General features: G+C 35.3%; 1 protein-coding gene and 1 pseudogene across 1 annotated transcript in view; one reads left to right on the top strand and one right to left on the bottom strand.

Annotated features, from left to right (window-relative positions):
• Positions 1-16,237, bottom strand: part of AADACL2 (arylacetamide deacetylase like 2) — a 30,652-nt gene extending 14,415 nt beyond the window's left edge. Inside the window, exons 1-4 of the mRNA XM_004755565.3 lie at positions 15,920-16,237; positions 13,635-13,857; positions 8,157-8,226; positions 5,240-5,411 (exon numbers count right to left, since the gene is read on the bottom strand). Of these exons, the coding sequence (XP_004755622.1) occupies positions 5,240-5,411; positions 8,157-8,226; positions 13,635-13,857; positions 15,920-16,057 (603 nt within the window). The 5' untranslated portion in view covers positions 16,058-16,237. The remainder of the gene's footprint in view (positions 1-5,239; positions 5,412-8,156; positions 8,227-13,634; positions 13,858-15,919) is intronic.
• On the top strand, positions 1,041-3,333 carry LOC106006110 (annotated as a pseudogene).
• Positions 16,238-21,337: the final 5,100 nt, after the last annotated feature.

Genomic DNA, 21,337 nt, shown 5'->3' with positions numbered 1-21,337 from the left:
ATTAAAATGTAATTTATGTAGAAAGTTTAGCAGACCATGAGTAAGTAATTAAAGTACAGTCATAAAAATAAACAAGAAAGGGTAAAGGAAATCACATTTTTTATGTTATTTAAGCATATTGAATTCTGATATAGTATTTTCAATTGTAATAATCTCTTTGTTCAGATATATCAGAAAGTTAAACAGATACTTAATGTTTCTATATAATTAACTAATTCAAGGAAAAGGATAATGTCAAATTTTAATTAACTTCAAGACAACAATTACACTGCCCCATAAATTTTACTAAGAATTACATCTGTTTTTGGTGACTATGTTAGTATTTAGGATTGCCCTTTTGGAAAGCAATAAGATAGGTCTTCATATCTTGATGAATATCTATGACTATATCTGTTATCACTTCAAAAGCTTTTTTTTTTTTCTCATTTACAAAGCCTGAAAAATACTACAATAGCCGAGCAGAAATTACAAGTTTATCAAGTTTACTTTGATAAATTACAAGTTTATCTTGATCATTACTGGGTAACTACTGGACAGTTTTCAGAATTTCTGTATCCATAAAATGAGTTTTAGATAAAATTCAAGATTAGATTGCTATATGACTTGGCATAGCAACGAATATAATAATGTAAAAGAGGGGATAGTCTCCAATATTCATTCCCCACCATACCTCCCACCCCATCCCAGCAAGATCTTTCAAATAAGTTGATATATTATTTCAAATACATAGCAAATCACTTCAGGTCATAAGAGGCCTCTGGAATCAATAAGTCTAATGGTTTGAAATTTTCTTTTTGGTAATGATCTAACTTGAGTATTTTATTTTCATACTTAAAAGGAAGTAAGTTTTTTTAAATGAGGGAGATTCTGGGTTTGTGTATACATGGAAATTCAGGAAGAATGGCACACGTGGAGAGGGCACTAAAGCTCTGAGCCCTTTCCCCACAACTTGCCCCATGCATGTCTCCCATCTGACTGTATCTAAGTTATGTCCTTTTATAATAAATGAAAATCTAGGACTTTCTCCTCATTGTAATGAGATGGCCTCCTGTGCTGCACTTTGTTATTCCAAAGCAGAATATGCTGGATTTCTACACTATGAAGGAAAAAAGTCCAAGATTTTGATGACATGTACCATGAAACTGAAGCAGAAAAGGATCAGGTGATCAGAATGAATAAAGGTATTTCCTCCATACCCATTAATTTATGAATCTATTCCCCACATGTGTTAAAGCTAACTCTTACCAACCTACCTAGAGTTACAAAAGTTCTCACAGGAGATCAGCCACCAGATAGTGAGTAACAAATCAGAGAAATGATTGTGCAGTTCATCATGCAGAAGAATGGATTTTGGGCCCTAGCCAAAACCAATCTTAAAAACTCAAATCCCTGAATCTAGCTAAAGATGTTGATCCTCAAGATCTGAGAACCACAGGATTCATTACCAAACTAGACCTTACAGATGAAGAAACAGATGCCAGGGATGTCCTAGAGAATAAGATGCTGCCTCTTTGCAGGGGTTATGTGACAGTGGTAAACAGAAGCTAGGAAGAAGGACATTAAGGCTGCCACACTGATGGAAAAGAAATTGCTTCTCTTAAATCCAGCTTACAAACATCTTGCTGATTGGATGGGGACCCCATTCCTGCAGAAATCGCTTAGTCAGCAACTTACCAGTCACATTTGAGATTCTCTGTCAAACTTCAGGAACAAGCTATAAGGACAGTTGCTCTCCACAGAAAATGAAATAGAAGCCTACAAAAACATTAAGCCAGAAGACCCTACCAGGAAGACCAAAGCATTGCTACATGTAGGTCAACAAGTTGCTGTGGACTTTGAGAGGAGAATCAAAGGGTCAGGTGATCAAGTAGATACCCTGAAACTCTCAAGGGGTGTGAAAATCAATTGCATTTTCTATGAAGGCTTTCCTTCTGAGATAGTAAAGATGGAGCTCAGTGAGAAAGAACTATGAGGAGAAATAACCTACGCAATCAAAAACATGCACTGTATCAGGACAGGGTTGTTTATTCCAGACATGGCAATCCAAGCAATAGTCAGAAAATGAATTGCAAAACTGATAAGGCCTTCCTTGAGGAGTGTATATTGGTAAAATAAAAATTAATCAACACTATCAAGAAGTATACTCCCCAAAATGGCAAACTTTCCCAGACCCTGCAAAGATATGGAAAGGATTGTTGCTAACCGTGTTTGACAGCAAGAAGGCAAGACAATGCTCCAGGTACTACTATTGATTGACATTTGAGCCTCCCACTATAACACCAAGGAGGAAGATTTTATTAACTATGCAAATGCTTAGCAGAGGAGCAGTCAAGTTCAGGAGAAAGACACAACTGGAAATTAGGTGACTTGCAAGGAGTAGGTAGCCATCAGCATTACTGGCATCATCATCAAGGATGCTTTAAAGGGTACTGATTTGTCCTTGCCACTGAAAGTTTGTTCTCATACAAAGATGACAAGGAAGAAAGAAAGTAAGTATTGGGCAACCTGGAAATTTGGGACATGGACAGGAGCTTAATGTCTAGCAAACACATCTTTGCATTCTTTAAGAAAAAACAAAAGAAGGTATACAAACATTGTTGCTTTCTTGAGGTAGCATGTGATTCACAGGAGGATGTAGGCAGATGAAGTCCTCTCTATTAAGAACTGAGGTTTCTCCTGATGAATATTTAACAGCAAATAATGAGAATAGTCAAGCAAAAAAGTTTTCCATGGACCCAGAGGTGGAGAGTCAAGTGAGACCATTCATAACCTAGTAAACTCTTACATTTGTACCTTCCATATATGTTTTGACATCCAATTCCAAAAATGATAATGCACTTAATAATAAATAATGTTAAAGATTTTGTGACTTCAGAACTCTTAGCACAGTTATATTCTTTAAAGGACCAAAATACTCAAATGGAGGAATCTGCTGAGCAGGCTCATCACTGAGATGAGATGTTTCAAATGTACCAAACTCTTAAAGAAGCCTTTGTGAGGGTTGGTGACATCATCACTGGCACTACCTTTACCCTAGCTCCACTTGCTGTGGATGACTCCTGGAAACAGCAGTCCTTCAGTTCACCCACTCCACATCTGACAACCCAAACGAGGCAGACACTGAGTGTTCCTCTCACATGACCCACGTGGCCCACATCCAGCCAAAGTTCTCGCCTGGATGCCGGCACTACTTGGGAGTTCATCCTGTTCCCTTCCAGCTGGCCTCTTTCTCCTTTTTCCCAACAGCAGCAACTCATTGGAGCACCTCTACAAGTTTCCTCTCAGCCCACAAGGGCCCCTTCCAATGTCCTGAATCAGTCCCCTGAATTCTGAGTGAGGACAATCCACAATTCTTTTTTTTAAACTCTTTTTTTTTTTTTTTGAGATTTTAATTATTTATTTGACAGACAGAGATCACAAGTAGGCAGAGAGGCAGACAGAGAAAGAGAGGAAGAAGCAGGCTCCCCGCTGAGCAGAGAGCCCAATGTGGAGCTCCATCCCAGAGTCCTGGGATCATGACCTAAGCCAAAGGCAGAGGCTTTAACCCACTGAGCCACCCAGGTGCCCCAAACCCACAATTCTTATGAGTTTCTCTTTGCATATCTAACATCAAGCTTTGGTGCATGAATGAAGAAGCTGCCAGGCCTCAGGAAACACAGATGACTAATTGACTTGTGTGACTAGCCTATATCTGATTTCCCCACAATCACATATTTGAAAAAACCTGACTTACTCTCTCCTCAACAGCCCTCTAAAGGTTTGACTTTTAGAAACCGAGTGTCATTTGAACAAATAAAGAATTTGTGTTATGATTTCTTACTTCAGCTATGAGCTTTCTATTTTCTTCATCATTCTTCTCCTTTAAAGAACAGATAAATTAATTTATGATTAGGTATTCTGAAAAAAAAATTAAGAAGTTGGAATGCTTCCCAAATGATTGAATGAGGCCAATATAACTGTTATATCAAAACCTGACAAAGAGCTTTAAAAAAAGAGAAATCAATCGCTCAAATCTTTAATTTTAGCAAATGGAAACCAATAATATATAAAAATTTAAGTCATCATGATCAAGTGAGGCTCATGTCTGGAATGCAAGCATAATTTTGCAAGCATGATTTTACATCTGAAAGTAAAATCACATAACTTGCCACATTAAAAGAATAAGGGAGAAAAACCACATGGTCATCACAATAGATGCACTAAAAACGTTTAGCAAACTTGGGGTGCCTGGGTGGCTCAGTTAGTTAAGCATCTAACTCTTGGTTTCAGCTCAGGTCCTGATCTCAGGATGACTTACTCTCAGCACAAAGTCTGCTTGTCCCTCTCCCATATGATCTGTCTTTCCCAACTGCTCCCCGATCTGCTCACTTGCTGGAGGTCTCTCTCTCTCTCTCTCTAAAATCGCAAATAAATAAATAAATAAAATCTAACAAAAATTTTATCTAACTTAATACCTATTTATGGAAACACTATCTGCAAATTAGGGATAGAAAGGACTTCCTCAACCAACAAAAGCCAACTATGAAAAGCCTTCAGTTAACATCATATTTATTAGTGAAATGTTGAGCAATTTCCCCCTAAGACTCAAAGAAAGATAATTGTATTCAGTATCATCCTGAAAGACCTAGCCAGTGCACTAATTAGGAAAAGTAGAAAGATTTGGAAAGAAAAAATTAAAACTGTTTCTAGTCGTGGAAGATATGATTGTATAGAAAATTCTAGAAAATGTTAAAAAATACTAGAATCTGTAAGTGAAACATTTAAGGATACGTTTATTTTTAAAAAAGGATATGATTATAAAAAGCCAATGTAAAACTTAAATGTATTTCTATATACTGTCAAGAAAACATTTGAAAAATATTATTTTACATGAAAATTTTCCAAAATAACTCGGGAAAAATTGAAGAAAGATTTGTAAGATATGTACATTGAAAAAGTAAAACACCACTTGTCAATTTAGAAATTGACACAATATCCCAACATTTGATGGAACAGACTAGAGTAGTAGGAACAGTTTTGAAGAAAAAACAAAGCTAAAGTCAATGTAGTTATCAGTGGAACTGAAGAGAGGATTCAGAAGTAGTCATATCATGGTCAACTGATCTTAGACTCAAGCATTACTATAATCCAGTGAGAAAGGATGGTCTTTTCAATAAATGATGCCAGAAGAACTGATTATCTGTACAGAAAAAAAAAATGAGCTTTGACCTCAACCTTTCAAAATAAAGACAAAACATACCTGTTGAATGATTCCTGCTGCCAAATTAGCCCCAGAACTGTCTCCCGCAATACAGATTCGGGTGGGATCTACTCCATATTTTGTAAGAATTTCATCTTGAAGAAAATACTTGACTACAGTGAAGCAATCTTCATATGGAACTGGAAATTTGTATTGAGGAGCTAATCTATAGCTTTAGAAAAGAACAATTCATTTAAACAATTTTTTAAAGTACGGTTTATGGTTGTATCTTTCTATGCAGCTTTTAAATGCCAAATAGATGCAATTTAACACCAGTCTCTATTGTTTAATCTTCCAAAAATCAAACCTGAGTCTTTCCACTAACTCATTATTTGAAAAAAAATGAAAATTGGTACGAAAGTTTTCAACTTTGTATCTAAAGTCCATGGGTAGCGTTATGTGTGAGGAGTAGGGGATATCATGAACTTCCTGATTGTAAGCATAATTTTTAGTCCAAGTACATCTTTAACTGAATATACTCCACAACTTATATCATCTCAATGTAACCAATGATCCAAACATTAAGTAACTATATATATATGTTCATATATATATATGTATGTATATGTATAAATACATGCATATGTATACATATATATATGAAAAACACCATGGATTTTTTTTAAAGATTTTATTTATTTATTTGTCAGAGAGGGAGAGGGAGAGAGAGCAAGCACAGGCAGACAGAACGGCAGGCAGAGGCAGAGGGAGAAGCAGGCTCCTTGCCTAGCAAGGAGCCCAATGTAGGACTCAATCCCAGGACGCTGGGCTCATGACCTGAGCCGAAGGCAGCTGCTTAACCAGCTGAGCCACCCAGGGGTGCCAACACCATGGATTTTTGAAGGCAGCAGATCTAAGAGACGATTCTAGGTTAAGTGTTATATTTTTTTCAAGGTCATTTAGAAAAAATTTCTACATGCTTGCAATGTGCATATTTCACCATGGATAATTCCCAGCAGTTGATTTTATTTTTATTTTTTTTTAAGTCCATATAAGTTTAATGTTTTATTTTTTTTAAGATTATTTATTTATTGGGGCACCTGGGTGGCTCAGTGGGTTAAAGCCTCTGCCTTTGGCTCAGGTCATGATCTGAGGGTCCTGGGATGGAGCCCCGCATCGGGCTCTTTGCTCAGTGGGGAGACTGCTTCCCGACCCCCTCTGTCTGCCTCTCTGCCTACTTGTGATCTCTGTCAAATAAACAAATTTTAAAAAAAGATTACAGAGAGAGCATGCACAAGCAGGGGGAGCAGCAGGCAGAGGGGAAAGTAGAGAGGGAAACTTAGCTTCCTGCTAAGCAAGGAGCCGAATGTGGGACTCAATCCTAGGACCCTGGGATCATGAACTGAGCTGATGGCAGATGCTTAACCAACTGAGCCAGCCAGGCATCCCCCCAAGCAGCTGATTTTAGATGGAAAATTTTAAAGTATAAATAACTTTAAATATGCTAGGGAGTTTGCTTGTTTTTGATAAATTCATTTGTAAGGCAAACTATTACACCCTATTATAATGGATATAAATGGATTTTTCCCCCCTGTATATGTGAGCCAGTAAAAATAGAATAATTCTATTAGCCTGTTATCTATCAGGGCTCTTTCTTTTTGCTCTTCAGAATAATAAAATTTATAAATATTTGTACTTAACATTAAATGTTGGTGATATAATTACTTAAAATTTTACCATAAACCATGTTTAGAAAGCCCTAACCAAAGTATAGGTTAAACTCACTGCAAAGATATTGGTGTTTATTACTTTAAATCCATTAGATTTAGACTTTTTAGAGGAAGGAATAACACAAATCATAAGGATTTGACAGGTTATATAAGCCAGACACAAACATATCACTATATTAAAACAGATTTAAAATGAGAAGGTTTAGATTACTTCAAAAGCTATGAAGGTAAGGAGTGTCTGGGTGGCTCATTTAGTCAAGTGTCTGACGTCAACCTGGGTCATGATCTCAGGGTCCTGGGATTGAGCTCAGCTTTGGGCTCCTGGCCCAATGCAGAGTCTGACTCTGTCCTTCTCCTGCTTATGCTCTCTCAGTTTCTCTCTTTCTCTCTCAAATAATAAAAGAAATCTTAAAAAAAACCAAAACAACTATGGAGTTAAAAAAAAGTAATGTCCTCATATTATATTTATTAGAAGCATCCTTGAAAATAGCAAGTTCTAGGTACTGTAAGTAACCATAATGACAACATTGGCAATCACTCTTTAGATGACCAAATTGTCACTTTTGTTATCTAAGCTTTCATAGCTTCTTAGCTAAACAAACAAACAAACAAAAATGTATGTTACTATGTCCTCTAAGAAACTATTGGATTAGAACTCTCTAAGTATGTTTTTGTTACTACTATGGACTAGGGAAGAGGGGTTAAAAAAAAAATCCTCTTAGGGATGTCAGCTTCAGAAATAGAGATTGTACCAATCTAAGAAAATATTGAACTGTCCTGGGACATTCTGATATTTTTGAGCAAAATCCACAATGTAAGATCACTTTACCTGAGATTAGCTTAAAATTCTTAGCTGATCCAATCTTTATCACCTACATTACTCTAAACAAGAATTATCATAAAATGAAACATATTACCCTCTACCCAAACACAACCTAGTATCCCAAATGCACAATAATTTATTTCTTCCTACCTAGTTTTGTTATCCAGGGCACAAAATGGGAACTGACTTTTATGTGTCTACAGCAAGTGTTTCCAAAAATGCTCACTCAAAGATGTCACTCAGAGACTCACAGAACCACAGAAGAATATGAGATAGTGGATTCTTCTGAGGAATGGTTTTTGATGCAATGGTGACAGAGTGATTTTTAAGAAATTATATCTGAGAAATAGATGACTCGATTTGGAAATCAAACCTTTACTTGGTGAAGGCAAAATCATAGTAACCAAAGAAAATCATTTCTTACTCCACTCCGACGACGACAGCATCGAGTTTCTTTGCAGTCCATCTATTCAGGGCATCAAGAGCTCTAAATTCTGAAATGAAGAAATAAATGTCAATGTCCTCCCTGTAATGAGAAAAAGGGGACTTGTGAGTGTTATAAAGGAATCTATATTTCCTGTTCTATTTCTGTGAGGAGGGACCAGAATCAGCATGACAACCTCTGCAAGGGTGCCTCCTCAGTCACTCATTGTCTTTAGGGATGAAAAGATGGCCTTGCAAATTGGTGGTTTTGAGGAAGAAAAAGGAGGCTCAGACTATTCTTATTTTTCTCTTTTCATCTGCTGCCTGTTCACAGGGATCCTCACTCCCAAGAACCTTCTGTGGCTTGTTGTATTTTGCTCTGCTTGTTCCTTCAGACAGCAAGTTTTATAGGGAGGAAGTGTGTGATTGGTCAGCAGAGCCAGCCACTACAGATGAGTTGATTTAACTCAAGAGTGTCAAAGAGTGTCATAACAATACCTACATACTCATTCTCCAAAGCCTTCTTTAGAAATAATAGTTATGTTTGCAGAAATGTCTGTTCATGTCCTCTGCCCATTTCGTGATTGGATTATTTGTTCTTTGGGTGTTGAGTTTGCTAAGTTCTTTATAGATTCTGGACACTAGTCCTTTATCTGATATGTCGTTTGCAAATATCATGCTTTGACCATCATTTACTTTAATTTTGTGTATAATTTTCAATGGGTCCAGGAGAGAAAGTCAATAATAGATGTACTGACTCTCTAAAACCACAGCTCTCAATAATATGGTTCTTTGAACTTCCAAATTCTTTAAATATGCCACATTATAAAATGATGCAATAACCTTGGTATTTAAGAAAGAGTCTAAGGAAAAGCAACTAAATTTCGAGAGAGCCTCTAGAAAGTCAGTATGTGGACTTAGATGTACGTATCTATTTTGGTACACATGGCACACAAGCCATCGCCCCTCTCCCCAGTATACATACATATCTCATTCCAAATACCTCCAAATCCAATTTACCAGTGACCTGGCTCCAAAACTTTGGCAACCCTGTGACATCTGCTATTAATTTATTTACCACAGGATCCTAGAAATTCAGAGAATTCTAGAGCCATGATCAAATTCCAAACTTTTCCAAACATTAACAAAATGTCAAATTAATAACTAATGAAATACTGTGTGTGTGACTACCCTGAAAACAGAAAAGTAAGTCAGGCAGTCTTTTATGTAGAAAAATAGTATTTTCATTAAAGACTGGGTTGATAATTCGCAGTGCAAGGTAAGGGGGTGGATGAACACCAAAATGTGCAAGACATAAGAACCCTGTGACCCTCACGCTAAATACTCCTTAATGACGTATTTCAAACCTGTCTTCATTTTTATTTCCCAATACTTTTCACTTTTCTTGCAACATAAGTCAGTTTAAATTTCTTGTTTTCCATTCTTTATCTCCAGCTGTCCTAACTCACGATCTTTGCTGATATAATCTGTTGACTCATGTTTTTCTCTATGTCCAATTATTGAATTTACATCACTTACAGAACCCAGATAGAAACAAGAAGACATTAGGTTAGATGTCAGAAAACAACAACTACAGTTCTGTGTAAAAAAGTCTACCAGAGAAATATCTTCTTCTTCTTCTATTTCTTAGTTCTCAAACCAACTTCAACAAATTTGAAGGAGAAAAAAAAAAAAGAAAGAAAAAATAGGAAGCCTAGGAAACAAAGTGAGGAAATTGAAATTAGTAAATACCAAATAATAGCTAGTGTCTCTGTCCTGATTTGTTAAAAAAAAAAGAAGAAGAAGAAGAAGAAGAAGGTATCTAAGTCTTTTATAGTTTATTTATTTATATAAGTCCTGACAGATCTATGAACAAATAATGTGCAAATATAAAGCCAAGACACAAGAAGATGATACAAGTGAAATTTAGCTGAGCAAGAAATTGGAATGTGTGTCCTGAATAATAATTTGCACATTTTTAGGAATTACTGATTGTAATCATTGTACTTGCCAATGAAGGAGAAATCAATCTGATAATCAGGACCACTTCTAAGTATTTTTCAAAGTGATATTTTCGCATCTGTGAGCATTTCACTTGGGCTGACTGAAGTCCCAGGTGATATGTATGTGGATACTTGGGTATTTCATAGACCCTATGAAAACTTTAATGGCATTAATAAATCTCTTTAGAGACAAATGAGGCCAAACTGCTATTTAATTTATCTTATATATATTATAATATATATTTATATATTATATTTATATTTATCATAATGTTTTATAAAGGAAGCAAAGTATTCCAAACACCCTAATGCCTGATATAAGTTAAATTATAGATGAAATCTAATTTATTGAAAAGACTAAGGAAGTTAAAAGACATAACAATACTGGAAAAACATTTTAACTAATAATCACTCTGGAGAACACTACAGAATTTCTTTTCAGTCATTCACTTTTTTTTTCCTCAGAAGACATTTATTTGTTGAACATTCATTGAATAGAAAATGCTTTGGTAGATGCTAAGAGGTGATTTTACTTCCTGAAGAGATAGTGAACCAAACATGCTACACAATTACAAAACAAAACAAGGATTGTTGCCGTCAGGTAAATATAAACTGCAATGGACCATATAGCAACATTACAAAAATTTTTTAAAGCCAGAGAAGACTACACACACACACACACACACACACACACACACACACACACCAACCCACACCATCACCCATGAAATGATGCTTTTACTGAACATAAAAGGTTTAGCAGGAGTTTTCTTAAAGTAAGATGAGAAGGACATTCTACAGCACCATAGCCAGAGACAGAAATAAGAATTCAAGGAGGGTTTGGAAACTAAATACAGCTATGTATGGTTGAAGCAAAATTATGAAGGGAAGCACTAGCAAGAAAAATTAAAAATGTAAGAATCTGGAAATCTGAACACTTTGCTAATGGATTTAGATTTACTTTATTATATGATGAAAGTCACTGAAGAGTTTAAACAAAGAAATCATAAAACCAGATTTGCATGTTAGAAAGATCCAGTACACTAAGAGTGGAAGATGAAATCAAGTTGAACAGGACACATGCAGAGACATCAGAAAGGAATATCTTTAAAATATCATGAAGTAGTAAATTGTATTAATGAAGTCAAAACTTCCAGAAGTATAATGAATAGGGTATAGTAATTTGATGTGAGCACTAAGGAACCATAAATAATTGGCCATAATTGCTATTTACTGAGGACTTTCAGATGTTGGTTTAGACAGATGGTGGGGTTTTTGCTTGTTTTCTAAGGCCATTTGGACACAAGACAAAAAATTGTATTTGGTCCTATTGAGCTCAAGATGTGTGTGGTTTGTCCAGTTATAAATGTCTAAATGGATCCAGGACTCAGGAATAGTGTCAGAGAAGCAGAGTCAGGACTGGGTGTCAGCAACATGTAGATATTTGGAAAAGAGAAGAGACTGGAAAACAGAGTGTGTGAATTCAAAACCCAAAGGTAGGGAGATAATTGGGGGGGGGGGCTTGAGGGCAAGAATATTTATGAAGAATAAATGTGGAAAATCTGTTATTTTCTTTGGTTTGTTTTTAAAGATTTAATTAATTAATTAATTGATTGATTGATTGATTTATGAGAGAAAGAGCATGAGAGAGGGGAGGGAGAGGAACAAGCAGACTCCAATCCAGGGCTTGATCTCATGACCCTAAGATCATGACCAGAACCCAAACCAAGAGTCAGAAGCATAACTGACTGAGCCATGCAGGTGGCCCTATTTTGTTTTTAAATGAGAGATGAGAGAGAGAGATGAGAAAACAAGGATTGACAGGAAATCTAGGAGATACTTCGTCATAGAAACAGGGAGGAGCAGTACATGTCAGAGGAGAAAAGCCTAGTCTTTATCAAATGTAGTAGATTGTAGAGATCAAAGAGATAATTAAAGGTGGAAAAAGAAAGGAGTAGGGAAGGACTAGAGCCTGTAAGGGCAAAGAAATGCGTCTGAGAAGGAAGGGAAAATGGAAGGGACTGCTTACACAGAGGAATTCATGGTCAAGCAGAAAACAATCCTTTAAAGATGAGAATAACCATGGTGTTCCTGGACATCAGAAAGCTAGGGAGGAGGTAACTAGAAAGACAAAATTGTAGTACCATTTTAGCATTTTGTATATTAATCTGAGTTTTTACGCCTTATTAATTTTCCATGCTAATTTTCTCTATGACTAGTCCTCATAACTTATTTTTGGTTAAGTATAGCTTGCTATATTGCACATATCTCTCTCTTTTTTTTTAAGATTTTCTTTATTTATTTGACAGATAGAAATCACAAGTAGGCAGAGAGGCAGGCAGAGAGAAAAGAGGAAGCAGGCTCCCTGCTGAGCAGAAAGCCCAATGTGGGGCTCGATCCCAGGACTCTGGGATCATGACCTGGGCTAAAGGCAGAGGCTTTAACCCACTGAGCCACCCAGGCACCCCATGCACATATCTTTTTAAGGTTCTCAAACTATTTAGAACCAAATGAGGCTTAGAGAAAGACAAAAGGTATAAAAAAATTATTTATTACCTGTTTATCTTTCCTCGATTATATTCATTTGTTTAACTAAATAGAACAGTGCCTCCTTCTTTTATACTAGTACTACTGTATCATCAGGTTTTCCAAAGTTCTCATATAGCGAAATGTATTCATGTTTTTGTTTTGAATCTGCTATAAATGCCTCTTAGAATCATTGCCAGTGATGGACAGGGAAACTAGACCTCATAGAAAGAGATTTGTTTGTTTGAAGATTTATTTGTTGGGCAAAGAGAGTGAAAGAGAGAGCACAAATAGGGGGAGCTTGAGGTAGGCAGAGGGAGAGGGAGAAGCAAGCTCCTCACTGAGCAGGCAGCCTGACTAAGGCTCCATCCCAAGACCCTTCGATCATGACCTGAGTCAAAAGCAGATGCTTAACCAACTGAGCCACCCAGGTGCCCCCAAAACAAAGAGTTTATTATAACATAGGTCTATTTTGTGATTTCTTTTACGAATTAAGACTAGGTATCATTCTAAGCTTTATCACTGTTAGCGTTATTGTTATAGTGACTACGAACTTGAGCTTGTAGCCACCAACAACCTATGACTCTGATTTACCATTTAAAACTTCTGCATTGCCTCAATACTTCTGTTTCTGAGTATATTTTGATCCCAAAGAAAACAAGTTATACGAATTGATTCATTCATATCCTACTTTCATTTGATATGAATTCATTCACTGTAAAAGCTGAAAAGAAAATGTTTAGCAAAACCAAACCAAACAAAAACAAAAATAATGATCTCCATGATATTTTTTGCCAAACACATGTCTGTGGTTATCTCTCTACTAGATATCTAATATTTATAGCTACACTTACACCTATTACACTTATAAGTATGCATATTTATATTAAATAGTTCTTATATCAAAACTATATAGCCAGTTATAATTTTCTCTTATATGAGGAACTTACTGAAACTTCCAAGACAAAAAACACCACCATGAATATAGATTACAGCTCGTCTTGGGGTTTCTGACTTGCTCTTTGGCAAGTACAAACGTACTGGAATGCCAACAAATTCTGTATCCATCACTGTGACATACTCATCGGAAACTGGTTGGGTATAGTCCAGCCTCAGTATCATGGAAATAAACTTTTCATATTTTATGATACCTATAGTCTCAAGACACATAGCCTGTAAAAGTAAAACAAAATTTAACATTTTCATTTTTATCATCAAATGCATAGAAAGAGAAAATCTTAAAAACACAAGCAAAATAAACAAATGATGTTTTGTAACAATTATTTCCAAATAATATTGCATAGATCTTAGTTTGTAACCTTGTTGAAAATCTCAAGTATTCTGTATTTCAGATTAGTAACTGTGTTATTCAATAGCTGTCAGTTTACCACATTTTTTATGTCTGTCCTAATTATTTCTTAATTATAAATTCTTATCTGAAAAATGTCCGTGTCTTATACCACCTTTTCTTTTTGTTTTGTAGGCATGCTGTCGTATTTTTCTTTTTTATGGTTCACTTTATTTAATCCAAATTTTTAAATGTTGTCTTGTGACCCACCATTAATTATTTAATTGCCCTGGTTTTCAACTCCAAATAGATTTAAGTCTTTCACTGCCCCCCACCATCCCCATGCCCCAAATCCCTGTTTGATATCACTGAAGAAAATTCTCTGGTATTTCTGACAACTTTTCTAGGATCTTTGTGACATTGCAAAGGACAGTTTACTCAAAAGAAGAACCTTAAAAATTACATGGTCAATAAATAATACATTAAACAGCTTTTATTCCTACAATTATTTCCAAGAGTTTGAGGTACTACAGGGTCTTAAAGAGCATCTAACGCCTATACTTTAACAACGAGGAAGCATGCAGAAGCTCTTAAATTGCAACCAGGAAATGTCAAAGTCAAATCTGCACCCATTTCTGTAGACCAGCCTCTTAGATTATCACTTACTGACTATAAGACTGGAAGCAAATTACTCTCTACTTCAATTTTTAAATCTTCATAATAATAATAATAATAATAAAATCCCTCGGCGGGTTGTTGTAGAATTTAAGTGAGTTAGACTTTTAATGTACATAGAAGAGTGTCTAATGCATGTATGTATTCCATAAAGCTTGTCTTATTTAAGTATTCTTCACTAATAAAAATTCTTAAGTAATTTCATGCTAATTGAATATAATCAGGTAAGGTCTCCCTTAAACCAAGTTCTTGGTAAATGGGTAAATTACACGAATTTTTCACTTACTGAATTGAATTTGAAAAGATTTTTGGCAGATTGCCTTGTTTCTCATTTCTCAGGTATTTTCTGTTTCTGAGCAAATTCTTAAGTATATTTTGAACAGTAACAAAAGTGCCGCTTTAGACATTATTTTGTGCTCTTTTACCACATGTGATCTGAAATCCACAAAGCAATCCTGAAAAGTGTTTATAATTAGTAACCCCATTTTCCAAGTATAAAAAAAGGTACAATGAAGGGTTAAGGAAATTTTCCAAGGTGGGACATGCTCTTCTACTAAACTCTACCAAACTTTCCAATCTAACATGTGATAGACATAACAATGCATTTTATTTATCAAGTTTTCTTCCTCAAGAACTTTAATTTTCACTTCCCTTTCATATGTTAAAGAATTAATTTTTCTTCCTAATATCTCAACTTTGATTTACAAAATTCAGCACTGGGAAGAATTAAACTGTTTTCCTTAAAACATCCAATGACTGTTAATTTTACCAGCATTAATCTTTAAGGTGAATACATGGATGCTTTTCTTACTGTCCGCTGGACGAATTACCAGGGGACAGCCTCTCCCTCTGATACCACACATTACTTTCTCTTCTCTAATCATTCATTGTTGCCATTGTCTCCTTCACCTTCTTATTGCTTCTGTTATCAAAGAACGTCTCTGGGAGCCTCTTGGTTTGGCAGAAAGAGTATGAGCTTTGAAATGAGGTATATGAGGGCTCAAATTCTGAAGTTGTCTCTTTCTTGCTGCATAAGCTCCTCTGAACTTCTTTTCCCCCCTCTATAAAGTGATACAAATAATCAAAAGAAAGTGGGATGCATGGAGGTACATATTATAGAAAGCCTATGTATTCTAAAAGCTAAAAAATGCTAGTGTCTAACCATATCTGCCCTTTACCAAGGAGCTATTTTTGCTCAATTCATAATCAACCCTACATATTTCAAGTCAACAAGGCATTCCAATATCCAGAAGAAAAAAATGTGAATCTTACCATAAATGTGCCAGTTTTAGCAGATATATCTATGGCTGTTACTTTCCAGTATTCTTCAATGTTGCTGGGTATGGGGGTATATATACAAAAGGCAAAGAGAGCACAAAGCAGCCCCAAACAGAAAGCTTTGAATGCCATGATACCCCTTTCTCTGGCCTCTTCACGGCGTTGAGATTAAAACATTTCCACAAATACTGACTAGTAAGTAGCAGAACAACTGCAGACTGGGAACCCTTTCAGGTAATATATGATCATCTTACCAGTGTGAAGCTAATTTTTAATTCAAAAGTTATTGCCTCAGTTGACTTATGCAATCGACTCATCAGGTGACTCTTTTTTTAAATACGCAGATTCAGAGAAAGATATTGTAGCACAACAGTTCATGCCTATCTGATAATAAACGAATTAATAATTCCCACAGTGTTTCTTCACCCTGCCATACTGTCCTCATCCTAAAGCAATTTGGCATGAAATTGGAGCCTACATGAGAGCTCTTAAGGCACCACAAAGTAAAATTTTGTACAAAGAGGCTTTACAAAAAATTAGCTGATATTTAGTAAAAATGCAGGCTTATGCAACTAGCATGGATTACTCTATTAATAAATCTCACTTGTGGTGAACCGAAATTTGGGCCAAAAGATAAGGCGTGCAGCAACTTGTCCATACGCCATTATTCATCAAGCTGGAACTCTTAACAGACTGAAGGACCACAAGGCTCACTGTAAGTACCTTAGGAAACACTTTAAAAAAAAATGATTACACAGCGACTTTGTTCTTATGGTTAAATGGTAAATCTTTAAAACCAGTCTATACCAAGTAGCCTAGTGTGGCAATATCAAGTGTAGATATTAGACTTCTGCTTGCTGCGACCTGAGAGAGACCCTGTCCATAAAGCTGATCATTTTGATGTTCTTTAGAGATGCAGGGAACTGGAGATTTTCTGCCTGGCATGTCAGGACCTAGGAAATAAAAGAACAGTCACAAATCAATAAACCTGTAATTCTCAAGCTCATTGCCAGAGATTGGTACTTAAAGAAAGTAATTTTTAGTGACAGAATTCAATTCAATCAGACGTCTAGTATAAGTCTATATTAGGCCTCTTGAAAGCCTAAGGATTAACTCCAAAGTCTATCCTAAATTGTATTACTAAAATGTTTATTTTTATTCACTTACATCGCAGTCTTCCCTGAATCTTTCAGGGTGTATTTTAGTAATATCATTTGTTATTAAACTGTTGCAAGTTAAAGAGGCACTAATAACAGTGCACATAAACTGGAACTGTCCTGGACAAACTGATACTAACAGACTTACCCTAATCATATAACTCTTTTATCAAATTTAATTTGCATGCCTGCCTTTCCTAGTGGACTATAAGATATCACACATTTTGTTTGTTTTTGAAACCTCTAAGTGCTCAGTGCTCTGCAGTTAAAGGTGCTAAATGCATATTTTGAATAACTAATGGATAGCCAAGTTAATTGATTAAGTAATGGTTAAGGATATTAGTAAGTGGGAAATCTTAAATCTCAAATCCATCATGAAGTTTGAGAACTAAAATAAGGAGTGGTCATTGATGACAAATACTGAGAGAAAAACAGAATTAAGATAGTTTCTGTCTTCACATTGCATCTCTCTCTCTCTCTCTCTCTCTCACACACACACACACACACACACAGAGAGAGAGAGAGAGAGAAAGGGACTGGAAAGAAAGAGAAATGTTATTGGACTGCAGTTGTGTGAAGATGAATGCCCTAATCAGAAGTGTTTAGGAAATGTCAAGTTAACATATGCCAAGAAGTTTAGAGAAAGTATTTGGAATATTTTGAATGCCAGATACCATGTGGCTGACATATTTGGAAACATAAGCAGAAGTATCTGATGTAATGACTGAATTTCTCTAATCAGATCATAGCAGTTTGCCTAACACGTGTTAAGAAATCACAAAATATTACCTGTCACTTTTGTCATTATTACTAATAGTAGTATTTTCAGCATTATTGCTGGGATCAAAGGAGAAAGGAAACTTAAGAGTAAGGAATCCTTCATGACAATGCCGGTCCACATAGTGAGGTTTGAGGGGGACATTAGATCTCTGACTGGAGTCAAAACATCAGCCGTAGGTTTAGGAAGATCTCCAACTTTGATAATTTTTCATGTCCTTTGGGTCACCATTGTTAAGCACAGAAGGAAGACAGATCAGATACATGACATGAAAAAGGAATAAAACTGATACCGTCTTCTCTCAGACTCAATGACTGTGCGTCTTTTCTTATTTTACAGAGCTGTCAACAGCATTGCTTTATGTCTACCTTACTAAATGGGAGAAAGGTGAAGCTTTTGTGCACACCACAGTTTGGTTTGCCAGTTTGGGGCATGGTTTGTTTGGCCTTTTGTGTACACCACAGCTTTGGTTTTGACATAGTTTGGCCTTTTGCTTGTGAGGTTTTAAAACACCATAGACTCATTTCAGAGCAATGTTTACTTATTTTCCCCACAGGTTTCCACCTGATATCACACGATATCATTATCAATTGACTAATATCTATAGACTCTTGTATGCCCCTTCCCACACATCAATTCTATCCAGATCAGACAACCTCAAACATTTTTATATTTTTCCATTCCCTTCAAGATAAAATCCAAATTTCTCAGTAGTGCAATGTATCTTTCCAGTCATCTTCAGAGTCTCTCCTTTGACCCTACAATCCAGATCAACTTCAACTGCTGGAGGTTACCCTATAGCAAAAAGCCATATAAGCCCTCTGGACCTTTCTTCATATCTCTTTTCCTAGAATGAGCTCCTCAAGTTCTCTGATCCTACCTGCTTATCAAATACTCTTCCTGTTTTTAATTTCCAGCCCAACCACTTCTGCATTGCTTTTTGTGATTCCCGATATAGTAGGTGGATCAATTTCCCTTTCTTTACACCCTCCTACAGAAGTATTGACTTTTGCCATTGTTCCAGTAAGACAAACATAGTGAGCATAAATCTTGATCCCTTAATGGTATGTGTGTACAAATATTTCTTTAACTCTTATAATGGACTGAATGTTTGTTTTCTCCCCAAATTCATCTGTTGAGAGTTTAATGATCTAAGTGACTGTGTTAGGAAGTGAGCTCTGGGGAAGTGATTAGGGCATGAGAGTGGAGACCTCATGAGTGGGATGGTGCCCTTGAAAAAGAAACCTCAGATGGCTCCTTTGCCCCTTCTGCCATATGAGGACACAGCAAAGAGATGGCTGTCTGTGAACCGAGAGAAGGCCCTCACCATACAACAAATCTGATGAACCTTGATCTTAAACTTTCCCGAATCCAGTGTTTGTTGTTTAAGCTACTCAGTCTATAGTTTTTTGTTTTTTGTTTTAATAGCAGATTAAGTCAAACCGCAAACAACATTAACATTAACGCATTATGCCAGTTAGGTATTACAATAAAACACAAATAAATCAGCAGCAAGACAAGGATCCTATTTTCACTGTTAGTGCCCAGCATTGTACCTGAAGTTCTAGGTAGCACTATCAGAAAAGACATGACAATAAAAGTCATCCAGATTGGAAAGGAAGAGACAAAACTATCTTCATTTGCAATTGGCATGATCTGATGTATAGAAAACCCAATAAGCCCACAAGATAGATACCAGAGCTAATAAAGTAATTCAGCAAAATTGCAGACTATAAGACCAAAATATAAAATAAAGTTGGTTTCTGTTCACTACCAATTATAATCTGAAAAGGAAGTTAAGAAAGTAATTCTATTTACCATAGCAACTAAAAAACTTTTATACTTAGAAATAAATCTAACCAAGGAGGTAAAATACTTGCATGCTGAAAACTATAAAATATTGCTGAAAGAAATTAAAGAAGACATTAAAAAATTGAAAGACGTCACATGCTTATAGATAGGAAAACTTAATATTGTGAAGATCTCAGTACTACCCAAAGTAATCTATAGATTTAATGCAATTCCCATCAAAATTCCAACAGCCTTTTCCACAAAAATGGAAAAGCCAAAGTTTCAATTTCTCTGGAATTACGAGGGGCTCCAAATAGCCAGAACAATCTTGAAAAATAATAAAGTAGTTCCAAATTTCCTATCTGGGGCCAGCAGAAGTTACAACAGAAGTTTTCAGAAAATTTCTGAAAACAAGCCATCTATTTTTTAACACTTTATAAAAACTGAAGCAGGAACTCTGTGGTATTAGGAGAAAATATCTGAACTGTCTCTATAAGTAAAAAAAAAAAAAATTTTAATGGTCATAAAAGATGGTAAAGAAGAAAATTATTCAGGTTCAAGGCTCATACAAAGTAACTATACAACACAGACAAGAAAATTAAAATAGAAGAAATGGAAAAAATAAACAAAAGCCACTGACATTAAGAAATGCAATATGGAAAGGAATAAAATTTTTAAACATCAAAAAGAAAAGAAGAGATAAATGGTATTCAAGAGAAACTGACAAATATTAAATATAGGAAAAAAAGACAAATGTGGGCAATTGCGGTCATTTAAAAACATTAAAACAAGGTAACAAAAATATGTTAAAAATTGGGGAGGGTATGTGCTTTAGTGAGTGCTGTGAAGTGTGTAAACCTGGTGATTCACAGACCTGTCCCCCTGGGGATAAAAATATATGTTTATAAAAAATAAAAAATTATAAAAAATAAAAAATTATAATCGAAGAAACTTTTCTTAAAAAATTGAAAACACATATTTAAAGATTGCTCTGTGTACCTAAAATATTGAATCAGAATAATCAGCAGAAGACATATTCTTATAAATTACTATACTGTAAAGAACAAAGGAAAAGAAATTATATGTTTAGGCAAAAAGTCATTTGGCTTATGAGGGAAATAATTAGATTATTTTCAGTATTTAATAGTCATTATTTATGTCAAAAGAAAATATAATACATATATAACATACTTAATGAAAGTAATTTGAGTAAATAATGTAATATCCAGATATATTACATTATATCTCAATATATAATAACTCAATGTATTGGGCCAAGAGTGCTTTCTAAGGAATCTTGTAGAGAATGAGATTCATAAAACCAAAATTAATAGAAAGACAACATAAATACTGGTTAACGTGATGAAATATATTGTTATTATAGAATTAAAGTTCAGTGGGCATTACTATCTAACAGTGTAGATAAAGTGTAACCAGATAAAATGAAGAAAAGAAAGAGCAAAAATACAAAAGTAACTTTTTAGTAATCAAAATTAGTGATGATGGTGTTCATGTTGTTATCTAAGACTGCTCAATTTGTAAGGTGATTAAAAACAAAGAAATTATAAGATGTTCTTATTCTCTCATATACATGTTTCCCTAAATACTTAGATTCTTGGATTGTCAGTGTGGAAAAAAGAGATGAGATATAAAAGAGATTATGTAAAAACCCTGTGGTCTTGAATT

Source organism: Mustela putorius, unplaced genomic scaffold (assembly GCF_011764305.1).
Source record: "Mustela putorius furo isolate JIRA1106 unplaced genomic scaffold, ASM1176430v1.1 tig00003834_pilon_pilon_pilon, whole genome shotgun sequence".
Taxonomy (NCBI): Eukaryota; Metazoa; Chordata; class Mammalia; order Carnivora; family Mustelidae; genus Mustela; species Mustela putorius.
The sequence above is the reverse complement of the archived record's forward strand: the minus strand, read 5'-3'. Positions and strand labels throughout refer to the sequence as shown.